A 21727-nucleotide genomic window follows, 5' to 3' on the forward strand; every position below is an offset into this window, starting at 1 on the left:
CGTGGGCATTGCTAATGCAGGATGCTGCACTGTGCTGCTGGCTCTGGGCCATGCCATTTGGGGTCCAAAGCAAACCTAGGTGCATGCACAGCTGGGAGTGGGAAAGGGCTTTGGGAATGGCACGGACACTGGCACAGGTTGCCAAGAGGAGCTGTGTGGGGAGGGTTGGAAGTAGAGGATCTTGAAGGTCCCTTCCAACCCAAACCATTCTGTCATTCTAAGATGACTCGAGGCTTTTTTGTTCATGGTTGGCATAGAGTTGTTGGCCAAGAGGTGTGGAGTGCTTATCTTATGTTCAGTGTAAACAGTGAATGGCAATTCAACTGCTTCTTCTTCTTGTTCTCTGAGCCGTGGAGAAACAGTGTGTAAAGCTCCCCTTGCATCAGCAGGGTTTCCTCTGCTGAGCTGGACTTCTGTGTTGGTAGGTGAGAGGATAACCCTGATGTTGCCACATGTCTGTCAACAGAAACACCCAAGGAGGCTGTAAAAAATTATTTAAATAACATATTTATAAAAAGCCTGCCTGCTGCTCTGAACACCCCACTACTGAGCCCCATAACATTTCACCTGGTTGAGGGTTGTGCAACCACATGCCTGGTTCCTGCTTTGTCTTCTCCTTGGCTGATCCTCTGCTTTGCAATGTGATATCAAAGCCCTCTCCTGTTTAGTGGGAACACAGCTGACGAGCAGCAGATCCTGTCCTTTGGAACAAAGTGTTTTGTCTGACCTGGAGGCAGGCACCTGTAGGATCTGCAAGCAAGGAGGCTTTGCTCCTGGCCAGACTGCAGCCTTGCATAGCACAAGCTTGGTGAGCCCATGCCAGCCACCCAAGGAGCCTCTGAGCTGGAAGGCAAGGAGAGGAAGATGTTTGGAGGGGAGGAGGGAAGAGCCTTTCAGCAGGCATTTGGTCCTGGCCAGTGCAAACACTTTCAATCCTTCTCCCTGTTGCAGTTCTTAGAGCCATGGCTGTTAGCAGCTGGCAGGAGCTGGAGCACCTGGGTGATGCTGGAGGTGAAAAGGGGAGTGCACAACACCCCTGAGTCATAAATCTGGCTCAGTCTTCCAACAAAGTGGTTTTTTGTTTAACTCCTTCATGGCAGGACTGAGGTGGGGATCGGACCACTGTTAATAAAAATTCGTGCTGAGCGGTGAGTGCAGATTCCCCTCCCTGCTCACAGGCAAACACGTGCATATGCAAGTGTAGAGTTGTTAATTCAAATCAGGCATGAAAACACCCACTTCTTGCGCTCCTGGAGCAGCTGAGCTTGGTCCAAGAAGGCAAAGAGTAATTAGACAGCCTTTGGGCATTTTAACGTGGCAGAGGTGAAGTTCAGCCTGGTAAGCATGAAATGCTGCAAATTAGAGAGAGTAATGAATTTTAACGCTGCCCTAAGAACATTCCCTCTGCCCCTTCCTTTTAATTATTTTGCAAGGTGTTTTATTTATTATTTGTTTGTTTTTCTAAATGATCCTGAACAGTGTCCCTTCCCCTTCTGCTTGGCATTTCCTTTGCAACTCAAATCCATCTAGAGGCTGTCATGTGAGAGTAGCCCTGCAGCGAGGACAGATGGCTGGCAAGGTGACAGTCACTGTAGGGTGGGATTGCAGGGCAAATTTCAGGCAGATCTGGGCATCAGAAAGGCTGGAACTCCTTGGCTGAGATGACTGCCACCCTGTTCTCATAGGGATGGACATTGCACAGGGTGTCTTGTGAAAGTCAGTGTTGCAGCGATCACTGGAAAGCACAGCTCCAAGCTGCAGGGTGTAGCAGTAATTTTATGAATGAGCAGCCAAGTGCCAGCCCTTGGCCATGGTACAGGCTGCAGAGAAGCATCCAGCATCTCCTACATCAAACCTATAATTCCTGCCTTTAACTTGAGCATGGCTATTAGAAAGGCACCAGACCTCCCTCCTCCCTACCCTTCCAGGCTCCCTTCCTAATCCCACTGGTTCTTTCTGCACAAGATCCCATGGAAATATCCTCTCATGTCTCTCAGCCCAGTTCATGCACCAGTCCAAGCAATTCATCTCGCAAGTCAGCTAACAGCACCTTCCTCCTCTCTCAGCCTGTTGTATTCCTGCAGAAGGCAGTTGCCAACCATCCTTTCCCAGCACTGCTGCTTTCCCTGTGTCTCTTTAGCATTGAGCGCCATCACTGTGAAGGTCTTGGCCTCACTGTCACTCAAAAGCAGCTTGTTCTGTGCCAGATGTCCCCATGACCTCTCTGGGTAAATCTCCCTTATTTTTCACCCCTTCTTCTGCTGGAGATCTGAAGGCCAGTGCCTTCCCTGGCCCTCTTAGCAGGGTGGATTGGACTACTGGGTGCATTCCCTGACTGCTCAGTGAGGCTGCCAGCCTTTCCACAAGGAGTAAATTTGGTGTATTATTTGGGGGTTTATGTGACCGTGTTCACAGGGGTCTGAGGATGAGGGAAGAGACAAGGATCTGATTCCTTGTTTCAGAAAGCTTGATTTATTGTTTTATGATATATATTATATTAAAACTATACTAAAAGAATAGAAGAAAGGATTTCATCAGAAGGCTAGCTAAGAATAGCATAAGAAGGAATGATAACAAAGGCTTGTGTCTCGGACTGAAAGTCCGAGCCAGCTGACCGTGATTGGCCATTAATTAGAAATAATCACATGAGACCAATCACAGATCCACCTGTTGCATTCCACAGCAGCAGATAACCATTGTTTACATTTTGTTCCTGAGGCCTCGCAGCTTCTCAGGAGAAAAAATCTTAAGGAAAGGATTTTTCAGAAAATATCATGGCTATAGGTTTATATCAGGCCATTTATTTTTAAGGCTTTTCTGAGGGTAGGTGATCCACTTGGGCCTCTTTGTATCATCTGGGATGCTACAAAGCATCTGGTACTGATGGGAGGGAGAAAATCCCCACGAGCTGCTTTTGCAATTCCTCCTCAGTAGCACAGACCTGTGGAGCAGCCAGCAAGGGGATTATTTTGGGTTCACTTAAGCTCTGAGTGATGAGCACTTGTGCTGCTAATCAAGCTGATAAATGTTGTCAATTAAAACCTGTGCTTTGCTCTTCAGCTTTCCATAAGTGAAGTGTTTTTGTCTCTCCCAGAGGAGAGAAGGCTGGCTGGGTGGGCAATGCTCCTGGATCATCAGAATGGGCATTAGTTAGCTCTCAGACACCTACTTTCCTGCTGCTAATCCTAGTGGCTCATTAACATGGGATATCACACTGCTGCTTAAATTGGTGCCAACCATCAGTGATCAAATAATCCTTGGGATTTTGGGTGTTTACAAATTAGCTGCTTCTGATTAGCCATTATCACAACTTCATTATCCCACCACGTGTTGTGATACCACAGCAAGCATATGGTTTCTATATGTCTCACCAGGAGGGATGAGAGGTCAGCCTGCTGGATGCATCCACCCACTGGATGGAGCACCCTTAGATTTACCGTGTTGGAGACTAAAGCTGGGATTATGTCACTTAGGAGCATGCTTTAGCGGTGGGCTTGGTGCTGCGGGGCTGGGTTAATGATTGGCATAGGTGACCTTAGAGGTCCTTTCTGACCTCAGTGATTCCATGCTTCCATGGTTATGTAGCACAAACATTCCCATTTCTTTAGGAAACCACACTAGATATTTCCAGACAGAGGTCACTAATGGCCAGCTTTTGAAAAAGGACATCCCATTTTGGGGAGAGATAAGGATTGTACATAGCTGTTAAAAATAAATACAGAGAAACTTTACGGAAGGAGTTCTGGAAGGAGTCGGTGATTAGGTAGTGGGGAGCTATGCAGAGCACTCCTTTTCCTTGTGCCTGAGCAAAGGGGTTGGTACCAGTGACTGAAAGGCAGGGGTGGTGGAGAAGTGCTGAGCTCTCTCTGGGGGGCATTTGAGCAATGGTTTCCTGCTGTTGTGTGGGTTGCTAAATGCACATCTCTGCTCTGGAAGCAAGACGCTTGTCAGGAAAGAATAATTAATCCAGAAACACGCAGTGCTCTGCCAGAAGACCTTTTTTTTAATTAAAAACCGATCTGATAAAGTCTGCTGAGAAATTGGTGTCTCTGACAAAATCATGAAATGCACAGTTTTGTGAGTTGAGGCTCTGTGATGGGGTAGCTCTGGGTAGGGCTCAGCCCCCACAGCTGTGCACACCCATCTTGCAGGGGGTGTCTTTTCCTCCTTTGCCTCTGAGGGCTGTGTTTTTCCCAAATGAGTTAAAAATTTGTTTGGAAGCAGGGCACCAGTTATTATCTACTGCTATGCCTGGTTTGGTGTCGTTTGGCCAGCTTGGGGGATAAATGGGAGTCCCCAACCCCGATGCATCAACAAGGTACGCTTGGGCTCCGAGCTGGTTGTCTTCAGCCACCATGTCTTGGTGCTGCCACTCAAGAGTGGCAGAGGAGGGTTGAGTGTCCCTGGGCAGCCCATGGCCCATCTCATTGCTGCTCTGCCTGTCCTCCAGAGCCGGTGGGGAAGGATGTTTTCCTCAGTGAAGCCCTACGAGAACCAGCGCTACGCCTCGCTGAAGAAGGAGTGCCAGCGGCGGAAGCAGCTCTTCGAGGACCCGCTCTTCCCTGCCAACGATGACTCCCTCTTCTACAAGTCGAGGATTCAGGGCATCCAGTGGAAGCGACCCAAAGTAAGTGCCCCATCTCCTTGCCCCTCAGCACTGCTTCCTACCATCTCTGCTCTCAGGTGTCCCTAAAAATGCACAGTGCGCCCTTCACCGAGGCTGTCAAGCCCCAGTCGACATCTCCTCTCCCCAGCAACATTTATTTATTTACCCAGACCTGATATTGTGAGCCTCTAGGGTGCCAGGCAGACCCCCTGCATTTAGGTCCAAGCTTCTCTGCATCCAGTGAGGTCCAAGAGCAAAGGAGGCTTTTCTGTGACTCATTTCCCCCATGCATAAACCAGAGAGATGGTTTGCAGCTGGGTCGGTGTTGTGTACTCCTGTAAGGCTGGCGGGTCCAGCAAGGCAGAGTGTTATCTCTGAATCACAGAATGGTTTGAGTTGGAAGAGACCTTAAAGAATTAGTTCCAATCCTCCTGCCAAGGACAGGGACACGTTCCACTGGAATACTCTTGATGGTCCATTTGGAAGGGGAAAAGAAGATAAGCTTTGGGTAGGTGAGATGGTTTTGGGATCTTTGGGGGAGAGGGTGGTTATACCCATCCTTCCTCTTCTGTGCAAAAACCTCTGTGCTGCTGTGTCTGTCGTGAAGGCAGGTTGCAGGAGGCTGGGGATGACATTGCCTGTCCCCAGCATTGCCAGTCCCTCTTCTGCTGTCCTCAGTGCCAGCCCAAAGGATACATATCAGGACCTGCGGGCAGTATGGGGAATTTGTATGTCTTGTTATGGCTGTCTGCTTGGAGTTGCCCACGAGTGCAGTGCTCTGACTGCCACGAAGCACACGGAGTCCCAGGGAGCTGTGATAATTGTGGTTAGGGAGTGGCAGTATCCCAGCATCTCACACACCAGGGTTTTTTTCCCTCCCCGTGGGGAGCAGCAGCCCTCTCTGCCCAGCCTGTGCTTTTCCACACGTGGCTTGGTGGCATTTGAGTGTTGTGGGGGTGCCTGAGCTGCTGTCATTGTCTTCGCCGCCGCTGACAGCCCAGAAAATCATCTGGCCTTGCCCAAGACAGTGCTGTGTCTGTGTGGGCGAGGGCAGCCCGGAGGGGGTGTACAAAAGGCTTTGTGTGCAGGGAGAGAGGGAGCTGAACTGACTCTTGTTGTGTGGCCAGAGGGGCTGAGCCCTCCAGCATCCCACTGGGCTCCTTGTGGGAGGAGACCTCGCTTCCCTCTGCTCTGCCTTTGTGTCTTCCACTCCAGCTCTGCCTGGACACAGGATTTGTGCAAAGCCCTGTGTCTGTTTTGATTTGTTCCCCTTGTCTGCTGGAAGGAAAAGAGGCTTTGTGCACAGCTGCCTTCTGAACACACGGCTGACATGGTTTGGTCTCATTGTGGGGGCCAGCATGAACACACTGTGCACATCCCATTTATATAGCAGGCAGGTGATAGCTGAGACTTTCTAAACAACTTTCTCTGGGACTAAAAGGTGGGGATCTATTTGATACTCCCTTGCTGATTTGCAGTCAGGTCACATATATTACTTCAGCCCCATGTCTAGAGACAGAGGGTGGGATCCCTTTGCAGAGGGACAAAGATTCCTTGTGTTCTGCTGAGCATCTCAGAGCTTTTCTCTATCTGCTTTTCTGCCTTTCATCTCACTTGCAGCCCTTGGTGTTCAGGCGGGTATTATCCTTTTGCTGCCTTGCTCTGCAGAGCATGAGTTTGTGAAAGCCAAGAAAGCTTTCTGAACCTCATCTGCAAGGTGTCATGCTCACCTAGTTCAGACCCATCCCTGCTGAAACAGAGAGTGAATTCAGACTTTTTCCAGCCACCCAGCTCTGCGGTTTCATAGGATCATAGAACGGTTTGGGTAGGAGGGGATCATTGAAGCAATTAGCATAGAATGTTGGGCCAGGGCTCTTTATGGCATGGGCTGTCAGTGGGAATGGAAGCTGGAAGTGGGTCCCATGTGCCAGCAAGGTTCTGTGGCTTAACAAGGCACAGAGGTGATCCTTGTTTTGCTGCCTGTGCACCAGATAAAGGGAATTTTGCCAGCAGTTTGGGTGCCAGAAGGAATGCATGCTCAGCAGTGGCAGACTCATGATGCCTCTGTCTGGTAGGATTGTTTGATCCAACCTACTCAACTGCCTTGACCACAGAATCACCATTAAAAAAAGAATATGAGCTCACACCTGCCCTGTTTGCTGCTGAAGTTTCGAGAAACCTCTTTCTCAAAAGCATTTCTCTATGTTCTTTCTCTCAATTGTTCATTTCAGCAAAAGTAACTCAATTTCACAGGGAGAATTGCTTTGTGCCAGCAGAAAATGCAAAATGACATTTTTAGTTGCTGGACCTGATTCTGCCTGAATTCATACTGGCTTTCCAAGGGAGGGAGTCCAGGAAAAATCCCAGCATCTTCTGCAAGAAAGCAATCACTATCAGCTTTTCCAAGTTAATGCAGGATTCAGTAGAGTCCAAAATGTCCATGAAGCTTAAATCAACTGTTCTGCTTGTGTGCTATTGAATGGCATGGTGCATTTATTAAACCACAGAAACATCTTGTTTCAATTACAACCAGCAAATCTTATCTTAGGCAATCACATTTAAATCTGTTTCAGAAAAAAACAAGTAGTGATACTCCCAGCTTTTGGCAGATGCTGTTTTGGGGATTGCCTTACCAGGAAATGGAATCCCCAGTCCCAGGAATACTGTTTACAGGGAAGGGATGGTGTGCACACATTTTTATCTCTCAGGGCCATGGCCATGGGTTGTTCTGGAGTGCTTGAGCTAAAACTGTGATAAAACATAAGAGCTCATAGTGTCTCTGGCTTTGCTGTGAGAACAGAGTGGGTGGAGAATGGAAATAAATGCCGTCCACTATTAAAAACAACCACTTGCTTTCTCAGAAAAGTTGTCATCTGTGATCTACGGAAAGAAATCAGACTTAGGAGATAAATTGTACCCTGAGAAGCTGTAGCTGCTGTATTCCTGGAAGTGTTCAAGGCCGGGTTGGATGGGCTTTGAGCAATGTGGTCTAATGGAAGGTGTTCCTGGCCACAGCAGGGCAGTCAGAACGAGGTGATTTTGAAGGTCCTTCTGAATGAAAACCATTCTGTGATTTTTCAGATAAAGCACTTGCATGTGAAAAGCAACCACAGTGAACTCGCTGGGGTGCTGGGAATGTGCTTTGGCAGAGGCAGGATCTCATTTCCTCATCCTTCCGTGGTGCTAGCACGGATCTAAACAGTCCATCCTCCGTGTGTGCATCTCTGCCTCCCCAGCTGTTCTTCCAGCATCCTCCCTGTTCCTCCATGCACTCCCAAAGCTTGAGGCTGCTTTGGCAAAAATACCCCAGCAAAACAACAAAACCCCCAATCTCTGCAGTTCTTTCCCTTTTGTTTGTGGTTTTTGTGGGCAGAGGGGAAAGGGAGAGGATGAGGAACAGCTCTGGTCCCTTCCCTGGTCAGGCTGTTTTGCTTCGACTTCCTCCTGCATCCGGCACTGCAGCCTTTCCTGGAACAGGCTCAGCCTTATTATTTCCAGCAGGGTGTCCTCCCTCCCTCCCTGCTTTCCTTGGCCTCCGGCCCTGCTCTGGATGCCAGATCTTTGCAGAGGGAGCAGCTGTTTGAGCCCTCTAATCGTGTTTTGGCTCCGGTGGTTGTTTGCTGGACGCCTTTGTGATGCGTCCGGCGAGGCCAGGAAGCCAATTACTGGAGTGCTTCGGAGGGAGGCAAACCACAGCATCAGCCTGGGCAGGGAAGGGGGTCCTGGACAGCCCTGTGTAGTGAATCCACTTAAAAACAAAGCTGGCTGCTCGTTGCCTTGCCAAAGCAGATTGTGGAGATCACTCAGGCAGCATCAGCAGCTCCTTTTGGCAGCAGCGCTCGGCTGCTGCATTAGAAGTGAAACAGAGCTTTTGGGCTTAGCTCAAATCCCAACACCTTGCTTGAAACTTCTTTCCCTTGTGCTCTGTATGTTGCTGTGCAAAGGAGAGGGAAATCTGTATCCAGCAAGCAGTACCACTCTCTGTGGAAATCTCGGCCTGGTTCTCAAGCTGAGTTTTGCCCTCTCCTTTTGGGACAGGAGTGCTGGCAGCGCACCTTGGAAGTGAGAGGTTTGGTCTGTGCTTTGGGTGAGCTGGTCTGGATGGCTGGGAGGTGGGTAAATAAGAAGGGGTGGCACAAAGATGAGTAGAAGGGGGTGAATGAGGTGCAGGATGGATGGCAAAAATACGGGGAGATTTGGGGCATCTGCTGTGTCTGCTGATCCCCTGTGGGAAAAAACGATGATGGTGTAAGGTAGAAGAGACTCATCCACCCTGTGGGGAAAGAATTAATCTCTTCTAATCATCACTGTCCCAAGTTCTTTCCTTGGATACAGAGTGCTTCCATGATGCCATGGGATTGCTGCAGGCTTTGGTTAGGGTCTGCCTTTAACACCTTTGGGCTTTACCCAGGGCTTGTTTTCTCTCTGCAGCAAGGAGGACACTGGGTTCAGGTTCAGCCTGCCAAGCTATGACCTGCTGCTGGGATGAGTCACCAGCCAGCACAAATTTGGGCATCCCTGCACCCGTGGGAAGCAAATGAAGCCTGGTGGATGTGGCATCCACAGCTTCTCAGTACAACCTGGTCCAGTGTCTCACCACTCTCACAGAGAATAATTTCTTCCTAATACCTAATCTAAATCTACCCTGTTTCACCTTAAAGTCATTCTCCCTTGTCCTATCATGCAGAATATATTACATCCATTGTCTCCTGGACTGGATGCTGTTGTCTTTGGAGGAGGTACTGCATGATGGGAGAGCATCTCTCAGCTTACATCATGCACAGGTGTGATGTTGAACTGCATGAGTTGCATGCTCTGGTCCTTCAGCTCTTCCCAGGGAGCAAGGCTGAGCATGGAGATGGTGTTTTCCTCCCTATTCTGGGAGGCAGGTGGGCTGCTGTGTGCTGAGTGTATTCCTGTCCAAGCAGTGTCACAGTGACTGGGTGGCTCAAGGTCACCTGTGGTCATTGTTGAGCCTGAGCTCATCCCTGCACTGTGAGTTCAAGCCTGGATGGTTGCAACCACCAGAGAAACTCTCTTGGGTGAAGTGTACACCCTCCCAATCTTCAGGGAAAGAGTTTTTTCCTCCATACCTGTTTCTCAGTATTTTTATCTCTCTCCAGTATTTAGTTGCAAGTGCTGAATTAGCTCTGCAGGAATTAATTGTCAGGGGAGATTGTCGCTGATTAAAGAGCATAAAGGTAGATTCTTGCAAAATGGTAATGCTATTTTGCCTGGATGAGGGCAATGTCATTTGGAGGGGAAAGCCTGAGAGAGTAGTCATGGGGGGAGAAAGACAGGCCAGGTGTTTTGGGAAAAATTATGGAAGCAGGAGATCTTAGGGCACTAGGACCATGGCATTTTCAGCCCTAGTATGGCACTGGGGAGACATGCTCCCAGTCACAGCCCTGAGATTTTTTCCCAGACAGACAAGAGAAATCTTGTTTTAGAAGCCAAGACAAAAGGATTTTTCAATAGCCATTCCCCGCCTTCCTGGTATATATCTACTATGACTTGTGTATAGGGGTTATGTCCATTCACAGAATCATAGAATGGTTTGAGTTGAAAGGGATCCTAAAGATCCTCTAGTTCCTTAGGCAGGGACACCTTCCACTGGACCAGGGTGCTCAGAGCCCCATGCAGCCTGCCCTTCAACACTTGCAGAGATGGGGCATCCACAACTTCTCAGGACAGCCTGGTCCAGTATCTCACCATCCTAACAGGGAATAATTACTTCCTAATACCTAATCTAAATCTGCCCTATTTCACCTTAAAGCCATTCTCCCTTTTCCTGTCATGCAGGATATGTTATGTCCATTGTCTCGTGGACTGGATGCTGCTGTCTTTGGCGGAGATGCTGCAGAATGGGAGAGCATCTCTTACCTCCACTCTTCTTTACATTATTAAGCACTTAGCTCTTTTCTCTTGCTGTATGAGGGTTATACAGTCAATCCCCTTAGGGGTTTCCTGGAAGGGGAAAGGAGTCAATGAACTAATTCACTAAAAGCAGGACCAGCACTTCCCTGCCCACAAGTTTGTGCACTAAAAGGTCGTTTCCCCAGTGTGTAGTGCAGGCTGGGAAGCTGGCAGAAACACAAGAGTGAAGATAATGGGGAGGACAGAGGTTAGGTTCTTGCAGTTCTTTGCTCTCTGAAGTTCACAAGATTTAGCAGAGAGGCACTTACACTGGCAATGGCAATTGGCACTTACACTGGCAATGGCAATTGGGTGCAAAAACCTTCTGGTGTCCCACTTGGAGGTGTTTCTTCCAGAAAGACTAAAATACTAACTGCTGTGCTCCAGAGGTGTCTTTACTGAGCTTTCTGCAGTGTCTTGGCCTGTCTCTCTCAGTTTTGGTCTCTCCCAAAGAATGCTTGGGGTTAGTGTTGTCACTGGGGCTCCTCTGTGCTGCTGGATTGACTGAGGGATCATCTCCTCTGAACAGAGTCAACAGACTGCCTGGGGTCCATCACAGGGGTTAAAATCCTTCCAGACCTTTGCATTTCTCGTCTTAAGAATTTATGAGCCACTTGCCTGTTAATTTATCTGCTGTTTTCAGTAAAACTGCAGATGATTGCCAGTCTGGCTGTTCCTTGCCAGGAAAAGATTTGATCATCATTTAATGCAATCTCTGAATTGACCTTGTTTTTTACATTTTTTAAGCCATTCATAGGCTACTCCATCCCTCAAGGATGGACAAGAGATTCATTGTTCTTATTTGCACTTCTTTTAAAAGGTCTCTGCTCCCATTAGATGTGATGCTGACCCTGGCTGTGTTCCAGCAGGTCTCGCCAGATCCTCCCAGGGCCACGGCCTCATGGTGCCAGGCAAGCACACTCTCCCCCTTAGCCCTGGAGGGAACTGGAGTTGATAAGCTGCTTGGCACTAGTGCAGCCTGGGATAAGAAATTTCCAGCCAGTCTGCTCTGTCCTCAGCATCAGAAGGACACGGCCTTAAAAGCAAAAGTGATGGTAAAATCCCTGCATTAGATTCATGGCGTGCTTCTTAGTGCTTCTAAGTGCAGCTGCGTGTTGGTGACAAGAAATTACAGTATTGGTAATGAGGAAGAGCAGAACAATAGCAGAGGGTGTCACAGAAAGGAGTCCTGGCCATCCACTGCCTCTGAGCTCCATGGCTGGGAATGTGTAAATCCTCCCTCCCAGACTGGGCTCTGGGGTCCTACAGGGGCACATTTGTCCTGTGGAGCAATTACAAAGCTGCTTATCGCAGAACCACAGAGTGGTTTGGTTTCAAGACCACCTAGTTCCAACCTCCCTGCCATGGGAGAGATATCTTCCACTGGACCTGGTTGCTCAGTGTTAAGGGAACTTCCCTGTGCAGCCACCCCGGAGCTGCTCTGGCAGTCACACTCCCCCCACCTGCGCTGGGACCAAGACCCCTTTGTAGGGGGAGACAGTGGGTGCCCCACTTGGCTCCCTGCACTCAGGGGCAGAGCAGGTTTCCTTACTGTGACCCCAGCTTTTCCAGAACAGAGCCTCAGAGATCTGGATCATTAAAATTATTTCATCTTGGTGCAGTGATAGAAAAACAGTCTGAGCGCCTGCCTCTGAGGAGGGACCCCGAACAAAGGAAACCTTATGGTTTTATCCTCTCAAAGTCCAAGCATGGGAAAGCCTGGAGGGTCTCCTAGTGTCTCCTAGGTCACATGGGTGGGACACAGGTGCCCTTTGTTCCTTGGTCAGCAGTTCACAGCCTCTTGTCTCAGGCTTGGGCTCCCTCTCCCCAGAGCTCAAACTGCAGCTGCTCACCAAGATACCTGCACTGAATGTGTTCCTCACCACTCAAAGCCCTATCCAGCCTTTCCCAGGGATGGGGCATCCACAGCTTGTCTGGGAAACCTGTGCCAGTGCCTCACCACCCTCACAGGAAAGAATTTCTTTCTATTTTCTAACTTAAGCTTGATTTTATTCAGTTTAAAGCCATTCAAGCCATTCCTCCTTGTCCTGTTACTTCATGCACGCTGTCCAGCTCTCTTGGAGCTTCTTTAGGCACTGGTAGGAGCTCTAAGGTCTCCTTGGGTCCTTCTTGTCTACAGATTGCACAACCCCAACTCTCTCAGCCTATCTTCATAGCAGAGCTGCTTCAGCATTCCAAGCATCCTCTGGACTTGTTCCAGCAAGCAGGATCCATGTCCTCCATCCCAGAGCTGGATGCAAGCTCTGAATCAGCCAAGGCTTTTAATCTTGGTGCAGGCTGGGAGTTTCTGCACTGCCCCTGAGCTCTAATCTATGAGCCCTCAGAGAGGATGGGATTTTGGGAGAGAGGATGGGATTTTGGGGTGATTTGTCTATGTTAAGGGCAGGTGTTCTTGCTGGAGCAAGTGCCTTTCACTGAAGCTCTTGAAAAGATTTGATCAGGCATGGTGCTGCCTCTTGCAGAAGGAAAATAAAATACAAAGAGTGTAAGTGTGTGTGTGAGTGTGCAATGCGTGAGTTTGTGAGTGAGTGAGTGAGTGAGTGAGTGAGTGAGTGAGTGAGTGAGTGAGTGAGTGTGGAAATGTAAAACAATGCTTCTTTGGTATTTCTGGATCTTTGTGAAGAAACCACTGCTCAGTGGTGCATTGCTCCCAGTCCCCACCCAAGAAGGAAAAGGATGAACAGACCATCTTAATGGAGAGTGGTCATGGGTGGTTAAATTTTGACTGTGGTCTGATGCAAATGCCACTGACAGAGTTACATAAGAATTAATGTCCCTTCTCCCAGTTAGCAGAAGCTCATGACTCCACATCTCTAGAGGGTGGTTTTCTCATAAAACAGGATTCTGTTTGTAAAGCTACACCCAGTGTATGAATAACCAGAATAGGCGTGGGCTGGAAGTAGTTTCTTTAAATGGCTTAAACTCATGATAACCTCATTTTTCATAATCTTTGCATAGTCAGGGATTAATTTAGATTGTGGTGAGGTCAAGTCCTGTTTTTGAATGGAGGTGCTATGAATGGGACACAATCACAAACCAAAGGGTATTTCCTTGCCCTGGGAGAAGTATGGCTCAAGGGGTGTGGGAGGTGTCCCCACAGAAAAGCAGTTTGGAGATTTTGATCTGAGATATGCACAATGGAGTGTGGAGGTAGTTTTCCTTTGCAGCTTCCAGTTCTTCTTTTCCCATCAATAACTTGGCTCTTTGGTTAATTAAAAACAAACAAACAAAACCAACAGAAAACCCCTGCGTAATTTAGATTTCTAAATCCTGTTTTAGAGGATTGGCTTTCACTAGGACACAGGATTTGGGGTTCGGCAGAGCAGCTGCTGAATTATGTTTTTTGGAGGCAGAAACAGTGCAGCTGAGCTCGTGGCCACATCAGCTTGCTCAGGATTTCACTGGCTGGGTTTGGACCATTCCTCCTGAGATACTGTAGTGTTTCACAGCAGGACTTGCTTGGATAGGCTCCTCCCTTTCCACGAGCATGGCCCCACCTCTGCATCCTCCAGGGTGGGGACTGATGGCTCAAAAGTGGTGCAAGATAGGGAGCATCCTCAGGGCTCCTGCCTGTGATTTGTGGTCCCTCACTTGTGCCTCATACCCGTGATCCTCCAGGTCTGGGGCTTCATGCTCAGTTTCAAGCCAAGCAGTTCCTCTGCTTGAGGTTAAACCTCACAACTGAAGGTGTTGGAGCAACTGAGAGCATGGTGTGCCATGTGGGAGGGCAAACTTTGGGTGTGGGTGTATTTTAAACTCACAATACTGCCAAATCAGGGCTGGTTCACCCTGCAAGTCCTTCCCAGGGGAAGGGGGTCAAAGGAGCTCTGTAGGAGAGCTCGACTGGGATGTGATGGAGGGTGGGGGAACTTGGGTGAAGGTGGCAGCAGCCCTGTGCTGAGTCAGAGAGGTCTATCTGTCAGAGGGGTTAAACAGCCTTGGGAGCTTACTTCCTTCCTCTTCCTCACATGTCCTCTCACTGCTCTGAGCATCCCATCCACAGTTTTGTCAGTGAGCCATGTGAAGACTTTCCTGCTTTGGCAGTGACTTCTGCAGCCCTCAGGGCTCTTGGTATCCAGGGAGGTTTTTTTCCTTAGCGGCTCTGCCACCAGACAAAAGCACTTGCTGTGGGAGAGATGGCCTGGGGAGGGCTGTGTCTGGATGAGTGGTGATGCTAAAAGCCAGGCTGTGCCAGCCTCTGCATCAGTCTTGGCTGGGTAGAGACTGAAGAAGTTCTGGGTGGAGTAATGGTGAGACTTCCCAAGAGTGCATCCCTGGAAAGGGCGTGTGGGAGGAATGACAGGTCTGGAGTCTCTGTAGTTGTGCCATTCTCCTTCCAGTCCCTCTCCATCTGCTCCTGGGGAAGTGCAGTGCTCTCACAGCCTCTTGTCTCTCCACCTCTCATTGATTTATCCTTTTTTGGTTGCCTTTGTACTTTGGATACCCGGAAGATAAAACTGCAGAGGGACCTGATAAGGTCCTGCAAACTGACCTTTAGATCTTGTTTGCCTCTGTCCCCACTCTTCCTGGTGCCAATACAAACACTGCCCCCAGTCTTCCTGGTGCCAGAACAAACGCCATTGCATGATGCTGTGATTCACAAACTGAGTCAAGGAGTTTGTGGGGAGCGTGTGTTTTTGGATGCCTCCCTTCACAAGCAAGTCCTGTTTGCTGTGGGTGGAGTGTCCAGTGCCCTGTGCATGGTGTGGGAGCTGATAACAATACAAATGTGTACACACTGAGGTACTGTGAGTGGATGAGCATTAGGGATGCCTGACTGAGGCAGTACAAGCCCCCACAAACAGTTCTGTAGGGTGTAGATATTCCCAGCCAAGCCTACCCTCCTTCCATATGTGTGAAGCTGATCTGCCAAGTATATATTTTTTAGTAGAGCCTGTAGTGACAGGACAAAGGGATAATGGCTTTAAACTGAAAAAGGATGGATCAAAAGTAGATATAACAACACAATTTTTTTATTGTGAGGGTGACGAGACACTGTCACAGGTTGCCCAGAGAAGCTGTGGCTGCCACATCCCTGGAAGTGTTCAAGCCAGGTTGGATGGGGTTTGAGCAACCTGCTCTAGTGGAAGGTGTCCTTGCCTATGGCAGAGGGCTGAAGAGAAATGATCTTTAAGGTCCCTTCCAATCCAAATCACTCCCTGATTCTATAATCCTATATTAATGCATCTGAAAGCATAGACAGCTGGTATTCTAAATTCACCCCGTTTCCCTTTCCTTTGTCACCCTGGTGCAAATTTTATTAATTCCCCTTTTTTGCAAAATCACATCCCAGTTGCAGATACCTGCAGCAGGGCAACACAGGGACCTTTGTGTCTGCTGTGTCACCATTGCTCACCATGCCTGGGGGCCTCTTGCTCTCTTGTCTGTGTGAGTGACATTTAAGACAGGATCCTTTCGGTTCCCAGTTGCTCAGAAGGGAGGGAGGGAGGGAATGCAGCCATGCTAATAGATTATTTTGCTGATTTTGCAAGTCTGAGTGAAGGCATTGTTCTGAAACAGCCAGGCTCTGCAATGAAATTAGACTAGTCTGTTCCTTACAAAATCTTGTTAGCAAAAAATGGTCCTGGCATGCAGCAGATGTTGCATCTCCCGTGGTTATTCCTCCTCCTGCCATAGCTTTTCCCTCCCCACATCTGGCTGGACGTGGTCCAGATCCCCAGTCAATCTGAACCTCAGAAACCTGCACCAGGAAACATTTATGGTAAAACAGTCACCAATTATAAAGCAAATTAGAAAGTGATTTTCTCCTTACAGCCCTGTGTGGAACTGGACTGGCTGGAGAAGGTGAGGAAGATATTTTCTGCTTTACATGTATTTGGAAGAAAATTTTGTGTGTTTTGGGAAAGTATCCCAAAAGGGAGAGCAGAGGGAAAGACCATGTGCTTTTGGGAGGGAAGCAAAAAAGTACAAGATAATTGCTCTGATTGGGTATTCTTTTTTGCCTTAATGAACTTCAAAAACCCAAAGCTAGAGGAAGCAAACTGTCCCAATCTGGTCTGTCATAAGCCAGACCTCTGCAATCAGCCCCTTATCAACAGGGACCTGCTCTGGCTCTGATTTCCACCTCTGTCCCACATCCATTGGAGGAGGGAGGATATGAATCACCAGAACTTTGAATCACTATTTTGGCCCTCTCTGTGTTATCAATCTGAATCTTTCCACAGAACCATCCACACAGGTTTTCTCTAAATTGTGTTTTGTTGCCTGGAGCTCAGCAGGCATTTCAGCAGACAATTTTAGGGAGGGCAGATCATCTCTGATGGTGGTTAGGTTCCTTGTAATAACCATCTCCAGAAGTGTTCAAAGAACATGTAGGTGTGGCACTTGGCAACATGATCTAGTGGTGAACATGGAGATGTTGGATTAATGGTTGGCCTTGGTGATCTTAAGGGCTTTTCCAGCCTCAGTGATTCAGTGATTCCTGGGATCCTCCAAGACAGGTTCTCCTTAGGGGTAAAGGGACATGGATGGCTCCCTTGGCCAAGGTAGAGTTAAGAGCCACACATTAAAACCATTGCTTCCCTGCAGCCATGGCTTTTGGCTTCCCCTCCCTGTTCCTTCCTGCTCTCCATCTGTGTCCAGACCAGGAGCAACCAGGATCAGGCTGTGATAAATGAAGGACAGGATGGAGTTCCTGCCTGCTAGAGTCTCAAGTAGCAAGAAGCAGTTTGAGCTGGTTCTGCTGTGGCTGAAGCCTGAACCCAGAAGGCCCCAGGGTGTGTGTGGGTGTAGATGTTGGTGTGCTGCCCTCCCCTCTCAGGGTCATGGTGCTGGGAGGGTGACGTGCTGTTTGCTGCCTGGATAAATGTTATTGCTCACCTGGATTCTGTCTGCTGCGTGGCAGGGAGGGGAGGAAACCAAGGTCGTGACCTTCTCTGGTCTGGGGATCTCCGCTTCCCTCCTCCCTTTGCACATGCAAATCCCAGGCCCTGTAATTCCATCTGGCTGCAGAGCAAGCTCCTTATCACTTCCAGCACTTTTCACAGGAAAAGGAGCACTAAATGTTCCAAAGCTTTTCTTGGCTTTTTGACCTAGTTCCCACTGGTATCTTGTCCATCAACCACTTCTGTACGTAGGCATGGTGCTCCATGGCTCCAAGTGTGCTCTGCATCACACACCAGGGCCCCACTGTGCTCCATGCAGTCCTGGGGCATTGCAGCCTGGCTTAAACAGTGCCTTGGTCCTTGGCTCCCACTCAATAGAGCCAGAAAGAATACAGGGAATGTCATCCCAGTGGATTGAGGCCGCACAGTCTACACCAGGTACAAAATGTATGAGTGGAAACTCAGAAGCTTCAATAGGGACTGAAGAATCCAAATAATTTAATATTGGTAAGCTCCAGTCTAAGGAATATGGCAAACCTTCCCAGGGGGTTTTGCTGGGGAGACTGACCCATGGATGAGACTCATCCTGACAGAATCAGTTCCATGGCATTAGAACAAGGAGGCAATGCTGCTCTCCCCTTTAGAAGGATTGGATATTAGAAAACATGTCATCACTGAAAGGGTGTTCAAGAATTGGAACAGGAAAGCAGTGAAATCACCATCTCTAGAAATATTCAAGAAAAGTACAGATGTGGTGCTGAGAGACATGGTTTAGTGGTGGGCTTGGCAGTGCTGGGTGAATGGCTGGATTCCATGATCTTAGAGGTCTTCTTAATGCTTGTGTGATTTTTCACTCTGGAGAAGAGAAGGCTCAGGGGAATCTTAACAATGTCCATAAATACTGGAGAGCTGGGAATGAAGGAGACAGAGGCAAACTACTCAGTGGTGCCCAGTGACAGCATAGGAGACTGTGTGTGCAAACTGAAAATCAGGAAATTCCATTTAAGTATGAGAAAAGACTGGATATTGTGAGGGTGGTCCAAAAACTGGCACAGGCTTCCCAGAGAGGTTGCAAAGTCTCCATTCCTGGAGATACTCAAAACCTGACTGAACAAATTCCTGAGCAACCTGCTGTAGCTGACCCTGCTTTGATTAGGGGGTGTGGACTGGATGATGTCCAGAAATTCCTTATAACCACATTGATTGGTGACTCTGTGCTTAGGATCACTGGGACCGGGCTCAGTCCCAGGGCTTGAGCGTGGTGTGTGGGCCTTCTGCAGGGGAGCGTGGTAGCCCAGCTCTGCACTCCAGGGCAGACCTCACTGCAGCTTCTCAGTACTCAAGAGTGGCTTGTAAGAAAGACAGGGACAAAATTTGTAGCAGGGCCTGTTTACAGGACAAGGAGTAGTGGTTTCAAACTGAAGGACATTTGATTTATGCTACCTATGAGGAAGAAGTTTTTTACAAAGAGGGTGGTCAGACACCGGCTCTGCTTGCCCAGAGAGGTGGGCGATGTCCCAGCCCCAGGAAACACTCAAGGTCAGCTTGGACTGAGCTCTGAACAACCTGATCCAGTTGATGATGTCCTCACGTATTGGAGTAGATAGGCTTTAAAAGATTCCTTCCAACCCAGACCATTTTGTGTCTCTGTGTTTCTCCCCTGTCTGTGTAATACCAAGCAACTCCTTTACTGTAATCCTCATATCCACCCAAGGGCAGAAGGGGCAGCTGTGGCCCTCAGATGGGATAGATAAAGAGCAGGATCACAAGGAGCAGATCTCACAGACACCCCCAGCAGCGGACACATCCCCAGTGCTGGAGCTTTCCCGGTGCAGTGAGGCAGGAGCTGAGCCCGCTCCTCTCCCATCCCTGTGTGCGCTCAGCGATGCCGGGAGGCGCCGGTGGCTCCTGCCCTCGCTGCTGTCAGCTTGCCTCCCCCTAGCGCTCATCCCAACATCCTGCACCGCCAGCTTCAGGGATTAGTCCTTTTCCTTGGCTCTCATCCTGGCCAGTTTGTGTCAGGTTAACTTGGAGGTATTTGCTGCTGGCTGGGCCGGGTGGGAATAGCAGGAGGTGCCTATGGTTTCTATCCCTGTGGTGGGGCCTTAGGCAACATAATCTAGTGTGGGGTCTCTGCATGGAGTGCAGGGCTTGGAACATGATGATCTTTAGAGTCCCTCCCAACCCAAGCCCTTCCATAAATCTATGGGTAGAGGTAATACAAGTCCTCATATGCAAAGTCAGGGGAGGGGGGGCAATTTATTCTGAGTACAACCAGCCTGCAAAATTGGGAGGTGTGGGGGAAGAATAATAATCTGCTTTTCCTTTATCCTCTTCAGCTTAAATGTAATAGCAAAGGGGAAAAGATTCTTTCAGCTCTTTGTCTGTCCCATCTTCTCCCAGCCTCCAGCTGTTTGTGAACTTAGAAACAGGACTGAGCAGGAAAAAAGTCCTTTTTAAAAAAGCAGTGTGTCACCTGAAGCTTGCTCAACACCCTCTGTTATTTAAGTGCTTTCTTGGCCAGGCTCTAAGTGGGAATGGGAAGCAGGGAGGGCAGCCTGACAGGAGCCAGGCAGAGAAAAGCTGATGGTCTTGGTGCATGGTTGAAGGGATGAGCTTACCTCCCTGCTGGCTCCTACCCAAGTTTCTCCATCCATGGTGTCTATGCACAATCCACCATCCTGGTTTTGGTGGCAGAATGAGTATTTAATCCTTCTGGCTCAGCTACAAAGCTTTTGGCTCATCGAAATTTTTGTATCTGCTGTGCTAGGATCTGGAAGATCAGATCCTTCGCTCTTTGAAAAGCAGTCACAGTGTAGAGACATCTGAGAGGAGACTTAGAAGGGCAGTAATGATGTGAAACTATATTATCAACAGGGATAATTATGACAAAGTTGCCCTGGTGCTGGGACAGAATGGGGAGTAGGTGTTGTGATGCTGCCCATGTCCTGGTGAGAGCAGCAGGCAGGGCAGGGTCCTTCTGCCACCAGCCTGATGAGCGAGGCCAGCAGAAATCTGCAGGTCAGGTTTGCATAGAGCCTGAGGAAGAGAGGAAGTGACTTTCCTTTGCCAAGAAGCCCCACTCCTGATTTCCCTGTATTTCCCTGTCTGTTCACTGAGCCAGTTTTTCTCCTGTCCCACAGGAAATCTGCAATGATCCACGTCTCTTTGTGGATGGGATCAGCTCCCATGACTTGCACCAGGGCCAGGTTGGGAACTGCTGGTTCGTGGCTGCCTGCTCCTCCCTGGCATCCCGGGAGTCTCTGTGGCAGAAGGTGAGTGGTTCCCCATGCCAGGGGAGAGCCTGTCAACACCTTGGCTTCGCATTGTGTTTGTCCAGGTCAAAAACTGGTTCTCAGAGATGCCTCATGTCCTGAAAAGCTGATAATGTGCAAAAATCTCCCTTAAAAGACTGTCTTGCAAAGGACATTGGTCATCATGACTGCAGTCACCACACTCCAAACAAAGCCTTGGCCAGTTTCTCCTTAACCAAGTGGATCAAATCCCATCCTGTTTTTCAGATCCCAAATTTGAATACCAAAACAATCCAAAAATTAAGAATAAGAACAAAATTCAGGATGATTGAATTGCAGCATTAGGCCCTGTTTCCCTTGTTCCCATGGTGTCCCCTCTCTTTGGCTGTTAACTGTGTCCCACCTTGGCAGTGAGACACCTCATGCTGGGGCAGGAAGGTTGATTTCAGGCTGTTAGCATCTCTCCCAAGTCACTGCTTGCGAAAGCACCCATCCCTGGCCTGTCCCATGGCTGCATGTCACCATGTGGCAGTGTTCCTTCACGTGTGGGGTGCAAGGGGAATGTCCTGTGTGCCAGAAAGCCACCAAAGAGCTGCAGCAGGGCGAGGGGCTGCAGGCCTGGGGAGCAAGCAGAGAGGTACAAGGAGAGGGAGGTGCTCAGTGCCACATCCTTGTACAGTCTGTGCCCATCTGCACCATGGCCTCAGCTGTGTAAGATGTCAGCCCTGTGAAAGCCAAGGCAGGGGGACTTCAGCCTCTGGTGCAGGTGTGTGTCATCATAGGGCAAGAGACCAGCAAGTTGCAAGCAGCTTTTCCCAGATTTTACTGTAAAAGGCAGCCAGTGTGTGCGGGCTGCACCACCTCCTTCACCCACAGCTCCTACAGCCTTCCTTCACCCCACACCTTTACATCTGCCCTGGGTATTGTGGTTCTTCCAGTCTCTGCTTCCTGTGGTGAGCCTGAACACCAGGCTCAAGGATTTCTTGCAGCATCCCCATTTTTTGTTAAAATCGAGGGTTTTATTTATATGTGAGCAGGATAGCTGTTGTTGCCTTCTAGATAAGCAAAATTACTTCCTGCCATGG

The 21727-nt window shown here is 48.9% G+C and overlaps 1 protein-coding gene across 1 annotated transcript in view; it reads left to right on the top strand.

Moving 5' to 3' along the window:
* The window catches only part of CAPN5 (calpain 5), a 52610-nt gene that overhangs the window by 11403 nt on the left and 19480 nt on the right, over positions 1–21727 (top strand). Inside the window, exons 2-3 of the mRNA XM_063148689.1 lie at positions 4451–4627; positions 20532–20663. Coding sequence (XP_063004759.1) covers positions 4466–4627; positions 20532–20663 — 294 coding nt within the window. The 5' untranslated portion in view covers positions 4451–4465. The remainder of the gene's footprint in view (positions 1–4450; positions 4628–20531; positions 20664–21727) is intronic.

This window comes from Melospiza melodia, chromosome 2 (genome assembly GCF_035770615.1).
Source record: "Melospiza melodia melodia isolate bMelMel2 chromosome 2, bMelMel2.pri, whole genome shotgun sequence".
NCBI classification, from domain to species: Eukaryota; Metazoa; Chordata; class Aves; order Passeriformes; family Passerellidae; genus Melospiza; species Melospiza melodia.